We start from the raw sequence: 19,783 nt of genomic DNA, 5'->3' as shown, positions 1-19,783 counted from the left end.
CAAGGCAGTGGTCAGAGCCAGGAGGATACTAGGCTACATAGAGAGGCAGAACCATTGTGCTGCATTTTGGAGGCAATATCTCAGTATGGATATAAAAATATAAAGTAGTTATGGGAAGGGAACAAAATTCGTATAGTGTCTGCAGCACCAGGAGACATATGAGAAGAGACTGAAGACCTGAATATGTATACCCTAGAGGAAAGGAGGGACAGGAAAATATTATACAGACATTTAAATACTTGAAAGGTATTACTGAACAAACAAATCTTTTTCAAAGATAGGGAAGCTGTAGAACTAGAGGATATGAAATTAAACTGCAAGCAGGCACACTATAGCATCAAGAAATACTTTTTCAGAGAAAGGCTGGTGGATGCCTGGAATGGTCTCCCAGTAGAGGTAGTGGGGGACAAGAACAGTAGCATTGAATGGCAGGTCAAACTCTAGGCAGCTTACTGGGCAGACTAGATGAACCATACTGGTTTATACCTGTCATCATTTTCTCTGTTACTAATCTCCTCCTCCAAGGTTGCATAACTTTCTGATAAAGATATTTTCTACATATTGGCAAAACCTTAAGCCAAGGTGGTCCATATCTCCATAGATAATGTGGAAAATTCAATGGGGTGCATGCGTGCCACCCAAAAATATGCACAGAATATTAAAAACAGAAAAGGATAACTTCTGTCTGCAGAAACAGTGCGTGCAAATCTAGTGGTCCTTTTACTAAGCTATGGGAAAAAAGGCCCTGTGGTAGCGTTTTCCCCGCAGTGGGTAAAAAGCCCCCCCCCCCCCCCCCAAAAAAAAATGGCCATGCAGCATGATAACTATCACCGTGTGGCCATGTGGTGAGGAGCTCTTACAGCCACCCACTGAGGTAGTGGTAAAGGCTCCTACAGTAACTCGGCCGTAACTGGGCAGCTGCGGTGATGCCCAATTACCTCCGGGTTAGCGCTGTGCTGGAAAAACAATTTTACAGCGCACACGCTCGAGCTGAAACTACCATCGGCAGCCATGTTGGGCCAGCGGTAGTTCCAATTTAGCATGTGGTAAGCCCACATTGGGCTTACCAATGCTTTATAAAAGGGCCCCCTAATGTTTTAGAAAGGCATGAACGGGAAAATCCTCCTGCAGAAGTATTTATATTTATCACACACTCATTCCTTATAATTAAAAAATTCCAGATACATGCTACCCACTAAGTAGATCTTGAACTGCTTTATGGGACAGTGGGCTGGTGCAAGGATATCAGACATCCTAGATAAACCTTTTAGCCTTTCAGTCCTCTAGACTAAACTCACAATCATGGATCACTGTCATATCCAAAAATGTTCCTTAAAAATGCATAATTGGACATCATAGTTTAAATACGAATTTTTGTTTCAAGTATACATACATGGTTATTTGAGTTTGTGTGATTGTCAAACCTAGTATTTTGCTTTGTTTGCAACTTCTGTAAGCCACCCCCAGAAGCTTCCATCTTAGGCAATCACCTGATTTGCCTAGTGGTTAAGCCGACCCTATGTGTGATTGTCAAACCTAGTATTTTGCTTTGTCTGCAGCTTCTGTATGCCATCCCCAAAAGCTTCCACCTTAGGCAGTCATCTGATTTGCCTAGTGGTTAAGACGACCCTATGTGTGATTATCAAACCTAGTATTTTGCTTTGTCTGCAGCTTCTGTATGCCATCCCCAGAAGCTTCCACCTTAGGCAATCATCTGATTTGCCTAGTGGTTAAGCCGACCCTATGTGTGATTATCAAACCTAGTATTTTGCTTTGTCTGCAGCTTCTGTATGCCATCCCCAGAAGCTTCCACCTTAGGCAGTCACCTGATTTGCCTAGTGGTTAAGTTGACCCTATCAGTCAAATACTGAGGACTCTCCCAATGTTGAGACATTTACAATTAAAGTTATTATGGATTATTATGTAGTATTCCAGAACTAACATTTCTTGGTCCAATGATTCTCTCATAGGCTAATCACATATGGAAAGCCAATGAGCACAGTGCACTTTATCAAAGAGATAGCAACTCTTTCAGAAATAGATCAGAGATGCGTGTATGTCCACATGCATGTGTGCATGTCTATGTGAAAGAGAAAGAAATACAAGCATTCTGATGCAAATTACCTACCAAAAATATTTTTTAAGAAATTCTGCCTTGATTGATACAGCAGCGCTTCCATGCCTTGGAGCTCCGCTGAGGTATTTGGCAATTAAAGCTGGAAATGTGACAGCAGGCTGCATGCCTCGGTTAAAAAGTTTCCGCCTGCATTTCTGCTGTGCATTTTGCAAATATGGCTATTTTCACTGTCATCTTTTCATTCCTTCCAGAGCATACTGTGTTATTAATATCGGCGTTCTCCATTTTCAAGTGTCATAACACATTGAAACAAATTATGAATTACCTACGATGTTCATAAAATTTTCTGTGCAGGCAGATTCGTATACATGCCTGTGTAAGTCAGTCATTGCACTCAGCCAAGTTTAACAAGCTGTAATGCTTAAAACAATTTATGACTCAAAGACAAATCCAGTCATACAGCTCATAGGCCAATACCCCTCAATGTGATTTAAGGCACAGCAAATGCAAGATTTTTATTTTTAACCTTAAGTGTGAGCACATGATTGCATTCGCTGATTAATTCTGTTACTTTGCAATTGTGTGAAGATTCAGACCATCCATTAGTTTAATATAAATTCTATGCAAAACATAATTAAAGTTAAGCATGAGCAGAATACACTCCTAAGCATGCAATTCTTGAACAAGGTATTTTGCAGACTAACAAGATACAATCCACGGAGGACAGCTCTGCCCTTGATCAACCCTGAGCTTAAGAAAGCACTGGGAAACAATGTTTAGTCAAAAGTGTAAACACTACCCACCCAATTCTAGAATCCCGTACAACCAATTTCACACTTAGGGTCAGATTCTAAATATGGAACCAAAAAAATTGGTGACAAAAAAAACACGCTTAGCGCTATTCTATAAACCTCGCCTAAATTTAGGCACATTTTATAGAAGACGCCTAGTGGCCGTCCCATGAATACAGTTTAGACGCAGCCATATATGCCAACTAAAACCTAGTGTAAATGCCCACGTCTTTAGGTGCGGATCTGGCATATTCTGTAAGAACACAACTAATTTTCAGGAACACCCATGACCTTCACATGACACAACCTTTTTAACTTCCATAGTGTATGGAAGACGCTCAAGACCACCTTTGAGACCTGAGCTTCGAATGACAAATGCTGGTCAAAAAATGACGCTATAGTTACATTTAAGCACTGCCTTATCATTTAAGTGACCATTTCATTGTGTCACCTATCGTATTTCCATGCCCCTTGTTCATCATTCTACTTGCTTATGTTTGATTGTATATGTAGCACTGTATAAGAGAAGCATGGGAGTCCGTGCTTTTACTGTCAGTTTCAATCACATAGAAACATAGAAAAAAACATAGAAACGTGACGGCAGATAAAGGCCATATGACCCATCCAGTCTGCCCATCCTCTGTAACCCCCAATTCTACCTGTTCCTAAGCGATCCCACATGCTTATCCCATGCCTTTTAAATTCTGGAACAGTCCTAGACTCTACCACCTCCACCGGGAGACCATTCCACGCCTCCACCACCCTTTCTGTGAAATACTTCCTTAGGTTACTCCTAAGCCTATTCCCGCTTAACTTTGTCATATGCCCCCTCATTCCAGAGCTCTCCTTCTTTTGAAAAAGGCTCTCTTCCTGTACATAAATGCCCTTGAGAAATTTAAATGTTTCTATCATGTCTCCTCTCTCCCAGCATATACATGTTGAGGTTCATAAGCCTGTCCCTATAATTTTTGCATTCAAGACCACTTACTAATTTCGTAGCCGCCCTCTGGACCGACTCCATCCTGTTTATATCTTTCCGTAGTGCAGGCAGGTCCCCTGGGAGACCCAAAGAACCCACCTTCCCTGAAATATTGAAGCCATGAGAGTGCAGTACCACCCCTGTCAGTAAGAACAGGGGTGACAGACTCACATGTAGTGAATGATGCTGTACGGGCTTAAAATAAATAAAAATCAATGTTCTGACTTGTTGCTTTAACATATTTTGTTTTTTTTCCCCATTGTCCAAGGGGCGAGGTTACTGTTAATCTCTGAATCATAAAATTGTGGCCCTTCACTATAGCTCTGGAATTTCAAAGAAAAATGGATTCACAATGAGAATGCTTAAGCAAATTTAGACGATCGTTAGTGAAGAAGTACCATGCTAGGTCAGACTAGGGGCCCATCAAGTCCAGCTTTATGCTCTACAGTCCATGTCACTTGAAGTTCCTGGCAGAGCCTAATGAAAATGTTTATTCCATGTTGCTCAGTCGCATGTGAAGATGGTGCCAAATAATTACGAATGGTTCTCTCAACTAAAACTTGACCAAACATTAACCTTGTCCACATCCTCCAGCAACGAATTTCACAGCTAAATAATGCCCACACTGGGGGGGGGGGGGGGGAACCCACCCTTTTAAAACTTGTATTAAACCTCCTACCAGGCTCTTTTTGCACACAGAAGTGCTTATAAAACTGCCCAGGTTATGCACAGAAGCATGTATGCACAGTGTACCCATGCATACGTTTCTACATAGTAAATTAGTAAATGTTGGCTGATAAAGACCTGCACGGTCCATCCCATCTGCCCAACAAGGTGGCCAGAGTTGAATCTGGAGCTCCGCTCCCCCAGAAAATGGCCACGTGGCCAGTGTATACTTAACGCACAGCCATCTCCTTTTTTTCACAAAAAACCTTACTGCAGTAAAAGGGTCCTTGGCGCGTGGCAAATCCAAGTGCCAAAGACACCGCAGGACCCCTTTTACTGCAGAGTAGTAAAAGGGCTCCTTAATCTCTAACAAAATTAATTTTCATCGAGCAGGACCATCAAATAATTTAGGAGAATTCAATACTCAGAAAGTTATATATCTATCATTAAAGCAGTACTTAAAGATGTAATCTTCATTGACGCACATATAACTTCAGCATGGAGGACTCTTATCTCACTGTACTTGCACCCTTTATAAAAGGGAACATAGATACCTATGTACCTTTTATGCATGCAGAACAAGCCTCAGTGGCACATCTATCAAGTACAAATTTACACATGCGGTAAAGTGTAAAGGTGCACATGTACTCATGCTTGTAATAGCATATTTTTAAATACATGCATACATCAGAACTCCATAACTAGTCTGCCCAAACTCCAGTTATTCAGCCACATAATTTTAAAGGAGCCATTTTCTGTGTGTAAAACATAGTTTACATGCAGAAAATGCTTTACAAAAAGTTGTCCCTAATTGGTTCCTTCTGTGACAAGGGACCAAAATTCCTTCTCCATGCTGGGGTGGGTGAATTATTTAAGCTCCCACTCTGATTTAGTGAATTGGTACTGTATGAGGAAGGTGTGTGACATGGCCTAGAAAGGTATGTTTCTCTTGGTGTTATAATAGGGAAATATAAAACCCTCTGAAGATAGACATCAAGATGGACAGGATATAAGGAATTTGAGAGAGTCCAGGGGGCTCATGTGCTGAGAGGACTCTAGGAGGAAAGCCTCCATTCATGACTGACTAGGCCTCAGGCCAGGAAGAAGGTTCTCAGACAGCCTAGGCCTAAAGCTGAGACACAGCAGATGTGGCTGGCCTAGCCTGAACAAGGGAGTGCCAGGAGCCAGCAGTGAAGAGGATCCAAGCCTTGTATTACTGGAGCTGAAGTTAAGAGATTCAGAACCCATTTAGACTAGAAACCAGTAACGTCGCCAGGAATGTTCGACATGGGGTGCATCTGCATTTCCCTCCTTTCTCCCTCCCGCTGCATCTCTCCCTTCCTTTCCCAGCCCGGCCATGCAAAGATCTGGAATTCACTCCCTCCCCTGCTCCCCCCCCCCCCCACCGTACCTTAAAATCACTTCCAATCTTCACCCAGGCAGCACCAGCTCCAACAGCACTCATAGGCTGCCTGAGGCCTACACTGGGCTTTCTCTCTGAAAAATCGCACTCTTCAGAAAACAGGAAGTTGCATCAGAAGGGGCGGAACAATTCAGAGAGAAAGCCCCATACAGGCCACATGTAGCCTATGAGTGCCGCTGCCACTGGCACTGCCAGGGCAAAGACTGAAAGTAATTTTAAGATATGGTAGGGGGGAGGAAAAGGAGGAGGGAGGAAACTGTAGAGGTTTGCAGAACTGAGCCGGGAAGGGAAGGAAGAAATGTTGCATGAGGGAGAAGGGAGGGACTGACAGGGGGTAGCTATGCAACACACACACCTTGATTGGATATGCCACTACCTGAAACCCACTAGTCTACAAGGAAAATGGCCAGAAATAAAGTTGTTCCATTAGTAAAAAGGAGATTTGGAAAAGTATGTGTGCCTTCAAAGGTACCTTCCAATGACCAGAAGCATGAGTATCCAAGAATAGTGCAGATTCAACAATCAGCTTCTACCAAGAGGGAGACTGGAATGAGAGCTGAAAAGGAGAACAGTGAAGATGACTACACCAAAAATGAAATTTCATGAAATCTGGTGTAGTTAAATCCCTCTGCCTTACAAACTAAAGAATTTTGCCTGAGTGATGTAATTCAGTTTTGTTTTAAACGTGTTCCTTTATTTGTTCATTGCCATTTCAAAGTTTGCCACAGGTCATTCAGGGATGGGGATACCACAGAAAGACAATTTACATTTCCTGGGACTAGGGGAATCCCATTCATTGCACAATAGCACCACCTAGAGGACAGATTTAGTGACCAGAATTCCATGGTGGGGGTTGTCACCTCTTTATGTGAATGAGATACAGGGAAGGGCTCTCTCCATTATGTTGTGCTATGGTCCTGCCAAGTGATCCAGATTGAGACAGGATGCTGGGCTTAATGGACCATTGATCTGACTCAACATGGCACACTGCAAGTGTAATTTTATAATAGGGCACTTGGTTTAAGAGGACAAATAGGCATCTACTTATGTGCCCATGTGTCTTTATAACATATTAGTGTGAACAGCAGAAATTGCACCTATCTTTCAGCTGCAGATATTCAAATCTGCTCTCTATCAGAGTCAAATGTTTGTGCCTAGATTATTCAAGTCTGGAAATAGATTAGCATGGTTTATAATTTACATATGCACTTGTAAACTCCACCCCTATGCAAGACTACCAGCAAAGTACACACCATCATGTCATTGCATGTATTTTCATGCTGGTCAGCATTTTATGGCAGGCCACATATGAGCAAAAGTGACTTCATATAATTATCCCTATATATTCTTAGGAAAATTGGTGTATGGTATATGGCCCCTGGCTGAGAACGGTCCCCTTGATGAATGGGCTAGGGGAGTTGGAAGGGGAGATAATACAGGAGTGAAAACCTCAATAAACTGTCAAGCAAATCTTGTGGCACTGCTTTTAGTTCTATCTCGCTGCACCTCATGCCTGGAATAGACTTCCCGAGCATGTACGTCTAGCCCCGTCTTTAGCCATTTTCAAGTCCAAACTCAAAACCCACCTCTTTACCACTGCATTTGACTCCTAACTCACTTACCCTGTCCTTTATCCTCACCTCTTTATTCCCTTACCCTTAATTGTTCTGTCTGTTTACCTGTCTTAGCTAGATTGTAAGCTCTTTGAGCAGGGACTGTCTTTTGTGTATGGTGTACAGTGCTGCGTATGCCTTGTAGCGCTATAGAAATGATAAGTAGTAGTAGTAGTAATTGAACTGGATGTGCCAAAGAAATAAGTGGAAACCTCTTCTAGCAAAGATGGAAATTATTTTATGATATTTGTTGACCACAGCTCTTAATCAGTAAGGGGAGAAATTATCTACATGGGCTACCATTAAGACAGGTTATCTTACCACTAACTTGTGCTCTTTTAGCAGAGGTCCCATTTTATGCAGTGAACACCAGTTCCTAATAACTGAAGTTAACAGTAAAATAACAAGTCTTAACAGAAGCCCATGTTAAGAACATCTCCCCTAATTTAAAGAAAAAAATATATTGTCTCTAGAAATCAAAATCACTGCTGTATGTAATAAAAGAGAGCCTAGTATAAGACAATCAAGCCATTGTGACATCACGGATAAGGCTGGCTCTTAGGTATTGCTGGAATGAGGCATTATGACATCACAATATCAGCTCTGGTTACCAGAGACTGAAACACTTCACATTAAGGGAAGAAGTTATCAACGTGGGCTACTGTTAAAGGGCCTCTTTTATCAAGCTACACTAGTGGCTCCCGGTGCAGTAATGCCAACAAAGTCCATTCAATCTGAATGGGCTCCATCGGCATTACTGCGTGGCTTGATAAAAGAGGCCCTAAATTTGCTATTTTACCACTAACTCGTGCTATTTTAGCACAGGTCCCATTCTATGCAGTGAGACCTAGTTAACAGTAAAATAACATGTCTTAACGGAAGCATATGTGGATAACTTCCCCCTTAATCTGAGAGATGATGTCCTTTTTTCTATATTTCTGAATTGAAATACTGCCACAGAGGTTCCTACTCCACTGAGGGATAAAACTTGTTGAAAACATTTTTTCTTGTTGTCACTGTGGATTTCTTTAAGACAGAAGGTCTCAGCCAGTGACACGAGGAATGAATGTAAAGCATCTTGTAGAGCCCTGATGATATCTTAAAAATATATCTTCAGTACGTATTTCTGTATTTAAACCTATTCAAAAAAGATACCCAAAAGAAGAGAATGATGAATATCAGAACTGCTAACAGGCATTTTCTAGTTATGTATAAAGCTATGACTTTCTGAGCTAGATTTGATGACTGGACAAAAAGTTGCCCAGCACTGAATACACGTATTTTTGAAAGGCACAAATTCTTTTTCTGTATGTTTTTGTCCTGGACAAAAAAATAAAATACACTACTCCAGACATGAGCATAACAATGATTGGAATAATGGTTACAGAACTTTTCACAATTTTTTTTTCTTGGAATAGTGGAAATTGGATGAGCTATGCACAAAGGGGCCCTTTTAGTAAAGGTTGCCGGCGGTAGTTCCACCCCCAGCACTCACCATTTCCAGTGTTAACTGAAATACTGAACAAATATTTCTACAGGGAGTTACCACCGGGTTAGCGTGGGAGCCCTTGCCGCCACCTCAATGGGTGGCGGTAAGTGCTCCCCCCCCCCTCCAAAAAATGGCCGTGTGGCAACTGCAAACTTACTGCATGACCATTTCTTTTTTTGGCCTTTTTACCTGCTGCGGTAAAATGGGCCCTGGCGTGCCGCAAAAACGTCACTAGTGCAGGGCCCCTTTTACCACAGCTTAGTAAAAGGGCCCAAAAAATGGATATAAGAATAGCAAAATTTGAAAATTCAGTGCACATGCAAGTACCCTTGGATTATGCACTTTGCCCAATGGGAGTTCTTATATGATAATTTACAATTTACTCAAGAATGAGTTTGCTAGGGCCTTACAAAACATCTCAGCAATTATTATATAGAAGAATATGACACCCACATATCTGAAAACAAACCTATGCTACATCATGAGTTGCTTTCTGTATCTTGTGGCTGGCAAGTCTCCTACTATATATGCAGGCCTTTGCAAGAATCAAAGAGTACAATGCTGATATATAATATTTGAAAAACTACAAATGTTTACTTTGCTAAAACAGATGATTTATTTTGATTGTAGTATTTAAAGAGATGAATTTCCATATTGTTATTATTAAGCAAATGCTGGGATTATTACAGAAGTGTGCACTCAGCACATAGCTAGCAGATTCCTCTTCAAAAAGCTTTAGGTCCCTATTACTACATTGCAGAAATATTAGAAACATGCTGGTTATTTGTTGTGGTGTGTGTTTCTCTTCAACTTCTAGCCAGTTTTTCTCAGAATTCTGCCTACTGCCAATGGACACAAGTGTGGAAATGTAAAGAAGGACCCTAGGAGCTATTTCTCTTTCGCGCTATCACAAAATAAAATAAATAAATAAATAAAATGTGTTTTAAATTACCTATTGCTACAAATCAAATAAAGAACAGATATTACAAGAAAGTGTGATATAATTATTTATGTACATAAATAAAATTTTAGCTTAAGTAAACTACCAATAGGGGTTCATACAGGGGTGAATTCTATAAATCGTGCTTAAAAAATTGGAACCGAAAAATAAGTAATATTCTATAAGCAGTGCCTAATATTAAACATGGTTTATAGACTAGCTTTTAAGTCTTAGGGCTGATGCGTAAATTTACGAATGTCCATTTGCATGAACAAAAACATGGCGCAAATGCCCCACCTAAATTTATGCCCAGAATCCCCTTATTCTATGATTCTGCATGTAACTCAAAACCACACCCACAATCCACCCCAAACCACCCATGACCCTCCCATTTCGGTGACCCCTTTTTTGGGAGGTGCATAAAGTTTAGACGCAGATCAAGTATCTAATTTATGAACATGCATATTAATTGATTCTAATTAGCACCAATAATTGCTTGTTAAAAAAGACAATTATTGGCACTAATTGTCTCGTTATTCAACTAAATTGTAAGCCCAAATTTGTGCACACAGTTTTTGGTGACTTTTATAGAATTAGGGGGATAGTGCTACATGTTATAAGAATATACACACAGAAGAGATTGCAAGCACTATGACGCAAGGACAATCTATCAAAGATATACAGTCAAGCCAATTAAGACATTCTGTGAGGTTTGTTAATACAGGAATAATCGAGTACTATATGGCCTTTGATTTCAGAAGTATTAAATGGTCAAAGTGTCAGAAAATGCAGTAAATAGACCACCCTATAAATCTATATTTATAGATAAAACTATTAGTGAATAATATACGAAATGCAAAGTTAATAAATGTAAATGTCGGCAGAAAAAACCTGTAGGTCCATCCAGTCTGCCCAATTTGATGTACTTTTTACATACCAACATTTTCATAATACAATAATTTGCTAAAGTGCAGCTAGAATATACATTATTAGTAAGTGGGTCCCATTGTACAAACCGGGATCCATGGTAAAATAACACGCATTAACCATTTTAATGGATGCTAAAGAATCAGCACAGGTTAGTAACTCAAGGAGAGAATTTCTTTTTGAAATATCAATAGAACTAAAAATGCAAGTTGTAATAACTGTCTAGCAACCTATAACAAACCTATTGCCCAGCCTGACAAATAAATTTTTTAAAAAGGACAAACTTAGATGTTAGCTGCCATTTAATAAAACTTCTGTGCAAATAGAATTCTGCATTACTTTTCCTCTTTCATATATCATTCCATTAGCATCTGCTGCTGTCAGTCTATGGTGGCATGCACAGCAGGTTACCATGTAATGTCACACTAGGTACTGTGATTGGACAAAGGCAAAACATGTTGCTATCTTTTTATTGCTAGTCAGCATGGATACCTCAGCAGTGCTTCCCTTTTCTTTTCAACCCAATTAGCATGCCTTAATAATAATGGAGAGAAACTAACCAAATCACGATTTTAAAAAATTAAGTTTTTTTCTTTCAAAATGATTGATCAAATAATCTCTATACATGGTTTGAAAATCTGTAATGTCGAATGTCCTTTTAGTCTTTTTTAAAGCCATCCTTTCACCTTATATGTCTCTGTAAGTATATTTGTTCCAAAAAGAATTCAGTTCTTTCAGTAAAGTTTTATTTAAAGCATCCCAGTGTTGCTTGCTTGAAACTGTATAACAATAAATACATCATTTTTAATGGACAGATGATTATTAAGGTACAGGTAACCAGCTCTATGTGATGTAGATCTTTGTACATTTTATTTTTAAGTAACTATTATAAGTGCCTGAAAATTTCAGCACACAGAGGAAAAGTTGGATTTTCCAAAGCATGCAATAGCGGACCTTAGTTCTTCTTAAGCTATCACAGAGAGTTGCCGTAACAGAATTTGACAGTTATAACTTCTCTGTTACAAAACTCACTCTACAAGGGGAGAGCAAAACCTTATAAGTGTTATCAGGTTTTGCTCTCCCCTTGTAGAGTGTTCACTGTATTTCTGTTCTTGCCCTATGTTGCCCCCATGAAAAAAAAATCCGGCCCTTGTCATCAAAGCCGTACTAATGAACTAGCACCTAAACTGCATTGGAATTCCCAAATGGCAAACACTGGCCTGGAAAATTCAGAGCAGAGAAGTATAATCCTAGGAATATTCATACTCAATGTCATGTTAGCATTTACTGCAAGTCTCCATGGAGGTGGATTTTCAGGCTGTAACTAAGAAATCTACATTGTAGCCAATAAAGGTTAGATTCTATATATGGCACCTGAAAATTATGCATGGAAAAAACGCTTAGGCATATTCTCTAAAGTACACCTATATTTTATAGAATAGGCTTAAATTTCTGCATAGCATATAGAATACACCGAGCGCCTCTCCACGTGACTAAATTTAGTCACGGCCCGTTTATGCCATGTTTTACTTGGCTTAAATCCTGATGCCTAAATTAAGCACAGAGCAGGTGTATTCTACAACAATGCATATAGATTTTAGAAACACCTACGCCCCACCCATGTTCATGCCCCGTTTCAACTATGCGACTTAGAATTTAAGCGCACCATGTTACAGAATACGCTTAGCGAGTTGTGCATGTAAATCTTAATTAATGCCAATTAGTGTTGATAATTGCTGTTAACATCTGATTGGCACCACTGATTAGCTAGTTAACTAATTAAGTTATGCGCATTGCTATAGAATATGCTTTGATTTCTGCATGGAAATTAAGGCGCAATATATAGAATCGTGGGTAAGTGCCTTGTTTGGGGAGCCTGCTGAACCCTGGACAAAAAAGTTGATGTAAAGTGCTTGTTGTCTGCCTTTGTTTCTAGACTCCTGGCAGAGCCATATTATGCACCAGTGATTCAAGTAGCAATGACCACCTCCCTCCCAACACAAAGGAGACCCTAAATTTTACAGACAAGCATGAAGTGTGCTTTTGCAGTAGTCAACTATGAAAAAAAAAGAGGGGTGCGAAAAAGGTGGGGGGGGGCTACCTCTTTAGGACATAAGATCAGTTGTTTCTTTATAACATTTTAGTAAAACAAAATCAAAAGAATATAATATAAACGCAGCAAAAAAAAAAGTTTCTGAAAAGTGAGCAAATAAATAAGCACGGTGGATACAAATTGATGGATATCCAGATATGACCTTACAAAGCTGCACATCCTATTTAAATAACGTGTTGCCCCCAACAGTAATTCTGGTTTTTATTTTTTGATGGCTGTTTGAGGAAGGAGACAGGGAAGAAGCAAAAAAACATTTCATGACGTAAATCTTTAGTGTTTAAAAATTAGTGCTAAGTTCATAGCGAAGAAGCAACCTTGTGAACTGAAATATATATAATTTCCTTTGCTGGTATCAAACAAGGACAGTTGCGCTTATTTTTACATAACAGATACGGCACGGGCAAGCTATGAAAATCTATGCCTCCGAAATTTAACTTGCTCTCTGCCTCCTGTCAGTTCTCCAGCCCTTCTATGCACCCAATCTAATGCAGATGCAAGCGATTAATTCGCATTTGAAAATACACACTGTTTAAAATGTCACCCCATGTTTTTCCTGTATGGAAAATAATTGCTGCGATTTACAGTAGTAAACAAATATTTAGAATTCCGCTACCTGTAAAAGAAAAAGATTCATGTCTTTTGTGCTCATTATACTAGAATAAAACGCTCAGATCCCTTATCATCGGGATGCATACATTAAGTACCTGAGTTTTGCACAACAAATCTCCCTAGTATAAACTTCCACACTGTCTCTGTGACACTTTTACAGCTACTAAATCCACTCATGTCAAAACTATTTTCCTAAGTTTGAAAGGATGTGTAAATACCGCATGCAAACAGGGAAATACGTGATGAAAGATTGCCCTCAAATTCAGTAATGTTATGGTTAGTTACATAGTTGCTACAGGGACAGAGCTCCGAGCAAGGAAAACAAGATTGTGCGAATGCAAATAGCTCCAGTAACGAATTCAAATTCTGCTGAACGATTCCCCACCACAGGTTCCTAGACTATAAGCGCAGCAACAAAATATACGTATAGGCGTAAACATCCAATTAGACTGTTTTGAAGCCCGCACCTTGTGCTTAAAAAAACACTTTTGTATACCCACTGAGATATAAAGAGACTTGCTCTACAAAAGCTTGGGCTTCCTTTTATCACCCTAAAGACGCATTTCGTGGTACAGATCAAAAGTCACAAACTTTCCAATTCTGACAAATACGACGGAGAAAGATACAGGCAGAAAAAAAAAAGGAAGAACGCCTATTTCTATCGAATCTGATTTGCGACTCCTTTTTGAATATCTGCACAGATTATATTGTTGACGCGTATTGAGTGATCTCGGCCGAATGGAAAAGTTGAATCCCTGTGTGTTTTTATAATGCATTTTTTTTTCTGCATCGCTCAGTACAATTCCGCCTTGTATTTTGTTTCCTTTTTCTAGTCCCGCTATCCCCTGATGCGCTCTAGCTCCAATCCCTAACGGTTTCATGAAAGCAAAGGATGGGCCCTAAACTGCTAATCAGCTGTGCTCCCCAGACATTTAAGTACTGCAGCAGCGATGGACGGTGGACACTCACAAAGTCTAGTGATCTTAAAATGTTCCTCGTGCGTTGGAGACAGTCTGAGGAAGGTGGGGGGTAGTGGAGTTAAAAAGAATTTCAACTCGAGCAAGGGTTAGGGAGGTAAGAAGCTGAGTCGGGTTAGTCACCAGGGCCCATCTCGGAGCTGCCACTGACACCTGGAGCCTGACTGGAGAAAAGAAAAGCAGCTGGACAAGAAAGACAGGAACTAAAAGGACAGACTACGGGAAAGAGAGAGAGAGAGAGAGCGAGGAAGACAGAAGGCCATAGAGAATAAAGACATGGAAAAAGAGCGACAGAGAGGGGCCAAATAGCCAAACACGTCAAGCTTATCCAATCTCTGACGAGAAAAGTACAATCGCCTTGCTGTAATTTTAATTTAATTTGAGATTTATTTTTAATTTAGTGCAGTTCTTTCTCAGTAGTTCACAGCCAGTTACATTCAGGTTCAGTAGGTATTTTCCTGTCCCCAGGGAATTTACAATCTAAGGTTATACCTAAGGCAATGGAAGGTTAGTGACTTGCCCAAGGTCTCAAGGCGCTGCGGAGGGATTTGAACCCGCACTTCCCTGGTTCTCAGCCCGCTCCTCTAATCCAGACTACTCATCGAGTCCTAATGGACAAACTGTGTGTCTGCGTAGGTAGGAAGGGAACAGCTTTATGCCATCCCAAAATTTTACAGTACTAAGATTTCCTCTCTTCTTGCTCTAGATATTAACACGATCCTCTCCCCCCCCCACCAATCCACAAATGAAATGCATTGTTTTCGGTAATGCAGTTTCACATCTGAACTGCTCTTATCTCTGATTTGCAAATCCTGTCTATGCCTGAATGAATGTATGATATGTACGTTTAAGCGAAATGCCACTTTGTTTTGAAGCGTCAAATACCTTAAAAGACACACTATGGAACAGCCCACAGCAGCAGAGAACGACCCAGTGCAAAAGTCAAATAACTGATTTGTTGTTTGTTTGTTTGTTTGTTTGTTTTGGGGGGAGGGGGTTCTGGGTTATGCATCTTACTTCAGGTAAATTAATTTAGAAGTGGCTTGAAATCTCAGTCTGTGTGTAGATAGATAGAAACATGACGGCAGATAAAGACCAAATGACCCAGCCAGTCTGCCCATCCTCTGTAACCCCCAATTCTACCTGTTCCTAGACTAGATAGATAGATAGATAGATAGATAGATAGATAGATAGATAGATAGGAAGAATAAGATGTACTGCAACCGGGTCTAGGAATCTGCTCACCGTTAACTCTTAATTTAATTAATATCCATTCCCTAGAGTAATCAAGATCTTTTAAAGCAACATTATACCCCCCAACCCCCCCCCCCCCCCACACACACACACACACAGAGCAATGTAGCTCATCTGAAAGAGTGAAGAGGACCTCTTTTCCAAAATATCATAATAATAACTCATTCTATATACTTAAGAACCACCACCATAGGGGAAAATATATATAGAATATACTTTTCTTGTCTTTAAGGAAAGCAAATTTCCTGGAGAGAAAGAAAAAAAAAAAAGAAAAAAAAAGGAAACCTAAAAATAAAGCTATAAATAGGTGACTTTATTGTAGAGAATGCCGAAACACAAAAAATACATATATGTGAAAGATACATATCTGGCCCTACACCTTTAACAAAAATGCCAGTACAAGCACAGATGCACTCTGTGAAGGAACTGAAACCTATAGTTTACAATATAAAGAGAAGTTTATGGCAAATATTTTGCAATCTAACAGCACCAAAACTCCAAGATGTTATAACTCTGCACAAAAATCAAGAAAACCGTTCACCGTTAACCATTATCCTTAAAAAAAAATTGTGTAATTAACAAGCTAAGTTCAACTCATTTGTAAATAATTGGAAAACGCACAGATGTAAAACCGCTGGTAAACATCAAGAATGGTTACAAATAAAATATGCATATTTCACTCTTTGCTAAACATAATGTATGTGCAAACATTTTTTCTTACTATTTAGGTCGTGACCAATGCTTATATGTTAAAATGTGTAGTGAATATAGTGTGGTATGCTAAGCAGAAGTTTGTTTGTCTGTTTTATTTCTAACCCCATGTTTGCAGAGTATGTTATAGTTAAAGTCACGCTGAATGGTTTAATAGACGAATAATGAGACAGTTTGTAAATTATGTGGTGCATATTTTTTGCTCTCTGAGCATTGTAGTTATGTATTAATCCCTTTTCCCCACTATTTCTATAGTGTTTCCCTCATACCATACACTTGACAGGGTGTGAAGTGTTTTAAGTGGGAATTCTGTATCTGAACAGGTGAGCAAACAGAAGCTTTCGTGCTTCTCTCCTCGCTTTCACAATACTCAAGTGAGGGTTGCGAACTGGAACCCCTTCTCATCCATCCATCCAAAAAAAAAAAAAAGATAATGAAGTTTAGGAACAAAAAAAACCCAGCCCCTATCTCCCATTTCAGAAATTCAACCAAGGAAAGAGCTGGGTAATCCGAATAACTTGTAATTAATCATTTGTGTCTTGCAATGGATGTCTAGCTTCCAGCTGCCTCGCACATTCCATAATTTTCGGTTGAGATCTGATATCACAAAACATTATAGTCAAACACACAGTTCTGTTCGTAACTACCAATAGTTAGGCCCTGGTTAATACGACGCACAGAAAGATCTACAACACCCTCATGGCTGTGATTTGCAATAGTGAAAAACAAAAGTGCTCGCAAAAAAACTTCGTCAGGAGTGAGTTTTCCTTCGTGGAGGCCTGCAAATATTAATTTACTTAAATCTTGCTTTGCCAAAAAATCAATTCCTTATGTACTATCCATCATTAATACTTTTAGACATTGGTTACAACATAGCAAGCTGTCATTTGAGACTTTAAGTCAGTAATCAACCCAATAGTTTTCAAATATGGAGTATATTGTATAATTTATTCTTAACCCAATTATGAATGGACTGTCAGCAGAATTTATTTCTGGTACCGCCAATGATGTGCCTTTTTAGCACTCTTAATGTTATGGTTTTCTAACTCAAATTAAGATAAATTATTCAGTTGAATTAGTGGACACTGGGCAGTAGCCATGATTACTAGGTTGTACAATTGCACCAGAATGGTGTTGCGGGGGGCGGGGGGGAGGAGGTTAAAGTTAACATTTAAAAAATCAAAATGATACCAGAAGAAAACCTATTGGGATGCCCGATCCGCTCGCATAAAGTAAAAAGGTTCTGTCTTACTGTTGGTAATCCTGTTTGCAGTACAGTTTGCGATCCCGGAAGTAGCAGCTGGTGGTGAGGGGCTGTTGACACACTGCACATTGCAAACACTCTTCGTGCCAGGAGGACTCGTTCACTCTCATCAGAAAACGATCTGAAATCGGCCTTTGGCAACCCTCACAAACTGCTTGATGCTGACAGTCTGACCCTAGGAAACAGCAAATATGCACTTGCATTGCTATATGTACATATATACATGCATATATTCCTAACAAATACTGAAGAACACGATTTATGCATTATTTTTAGAATAGATCTCTCCTATCAGGGGCACAATTTTTTTCTTTTTGCAAGTCAAATGCCAACTCCCAAATGTAGCTCTACGGAAACAAACCTGTCTAAAATATTCTGCAAAACTTGTTTTCGCCATTAAAGTTCTTCTAATGCGATAATTATTTTATTACATTCCACACCACTCTCTTTTGCTTGCTCTTAGCTCATTTGCTAAGACAAATCACTATTTCCTAGTTGCATAAACATTTTTTTTTTTTACAAAACCTGGTTCAGATCCCTAGAAAGAAGGCAGGGGGGCGGGAGGACCCAGAAACAGCTGGGGTAGGATTCTCCTCTGAATGTATGGGCTAAAAGTAAACTGTAGTTTTTCCCAACTATAGTTAAAAAAGGGAGCATTAAAAAAAATCACTACAGATTTTATTGGTAAACACCAAACTTTTGCACGTAGAGGAAGAAGTAATTTTAAAGGACTGTTGAAAAGCACAGCCAGCCTGTCAAACACGGAAACTCTCCCTGACACAGACGGCGTTCTGCAGTTTGCAAAAATAAGCAAAGTATTGAAACTTACCAAGCAGCACTCCTAAAGTAGCAGGACCTGAACGCAAAGGGTGATCTTCCATTTTAATACCGTCAAGCATCTTTGAACAGTCCGTTTGTCCTCTGCTAAAGCACCTTTCCAACGATTCAGGACCTGTTGCAATATCCATAGCACAGAAAGAAAAAAAAATCACAGACCTCTGTTCTTGCTGTTACTATTCCTGATCCAACTCTCGATTCCAATGCAAACTTTATAGCAGTGATAGGTTCTAAACAGAAAACATGTGAAGCGCTTCCTGGTTGGATTTATTTTTTAACTATTGTTTTTGCGACAAAAGTTTCCAGATCATAAGGCGCATTAGTTCAGAAAGCTGCAGATCAGATCATGCTTCTGGGAGAAGCACACTGAGCGTTGAGCCCTTATTACCTGCTTGATTGAAGAAGTTGATACTGGGTGCTGCTCTGTCTCCCAGAGCAGGGAGCAGCAGGACGAAGTAATAGATCCAGGGCGGACAAATTATTCCCCCCCAAAAGAGCGCCGGAGTCAATGTGCCATAGAGAGTCCAGAGGAGCCGAGCAACGTATAGAGCTGAGATTGAGGCGGAAGGATACTCCATCCGGGTATTGTATCACTCCTCCCAAAAAAAACTTACGATCGAACTCGATTGGTGAGCGTATCTTTCCGCTGTTGTGATGCGTCTCTGCTAAACTAAATAGTGCCTCCAGTTACTAGCTCCAAAGAGGGGGCCAGGTACTCACAGTGGTTTGGTAATAAGATATTAGTTCTGTGTAATAACATAAGAGGGTTGACGATTCCATTCTATCAACACCTATTTTTCTTCTTTTTTTTTCCTTGGGAGAGGAAAGTGCGTAAATAAAATACTGGGTTATATCCAAAGAAGCTTTTTATTTAAAAAAAAATACAACAACAACAAAAGTTTACACCTGAATCAATGTTTCAGTCTAGATGCAGAACCTCTGAGCAGTAGATTTAGACAGCTTAAACTTTACATTTGCTGTTTTTCTTTTTTAAAAGAGATTGATCATAGCTGTTTAATGTTCTTTGGGACTCCTGCAAAACCTGTGGTATGTACCTGTGCCTCTTTTATCATTATTGTGTCTCCTTTTTTTTTAAAGCAAGCATTATCAGTA

General features: G+C 39.7%; 1 protein-coding gene across 3 annotated transcripts in view; it reads right to left on the bottom strand.

The window, feature by feature from the left end:
• The window catches only part of LMX1B (LIM homeobox transcription factor 1 beta), a 314,227-nt gene extending 295,035 nt beyond the window's left edge, over positions 1-19,192 (bottom strand). For 2 of the 3 annotated variants that reach the window (XM_030207614.1, XM_030207615.1), the window contains exons 1-2: positions 18,663-19,192; positions 17,822-18,008 (exon numbers count right to left, since the gene is read on the bottom strand). In XM_030207614.1, the coding sequence (XP_030063474.1) occupies positions 17,822-18,008; positions 18,663-18,801 (326 nt within the window). In that variant the 5' untranslated portion in view covers positions 18,802-19,192. The remainder of the gene's footprint in view (positions 1-17,821; positions 18,009-18,662) is intronic. The other variant, XM_030207616.1, reaches the window with a different exon arrangement.
• Between the last annotated feature and the right edge of the window lie 591 nt (positions 19,193-19,783).

This window comes from Microcaecilia unicolor, chromosome 6, assembly GCF_901765095.1.
Source record: "Microcaecilia unicolor chromosome 6, aMicUni1.1, whole genome shotgun sequence".
NCBI lineage: Eukaryota > Metazoa > Chordata > Amphibia > Gymnophiona > Siphonopidae > Microcaecilia > Microcaecilia unicolor.
The sequence above is the reverse complement of the archived record's forward strand: the minus strand, read 5'-3'. Positions and strand labels throughout refer to the sequence as shown.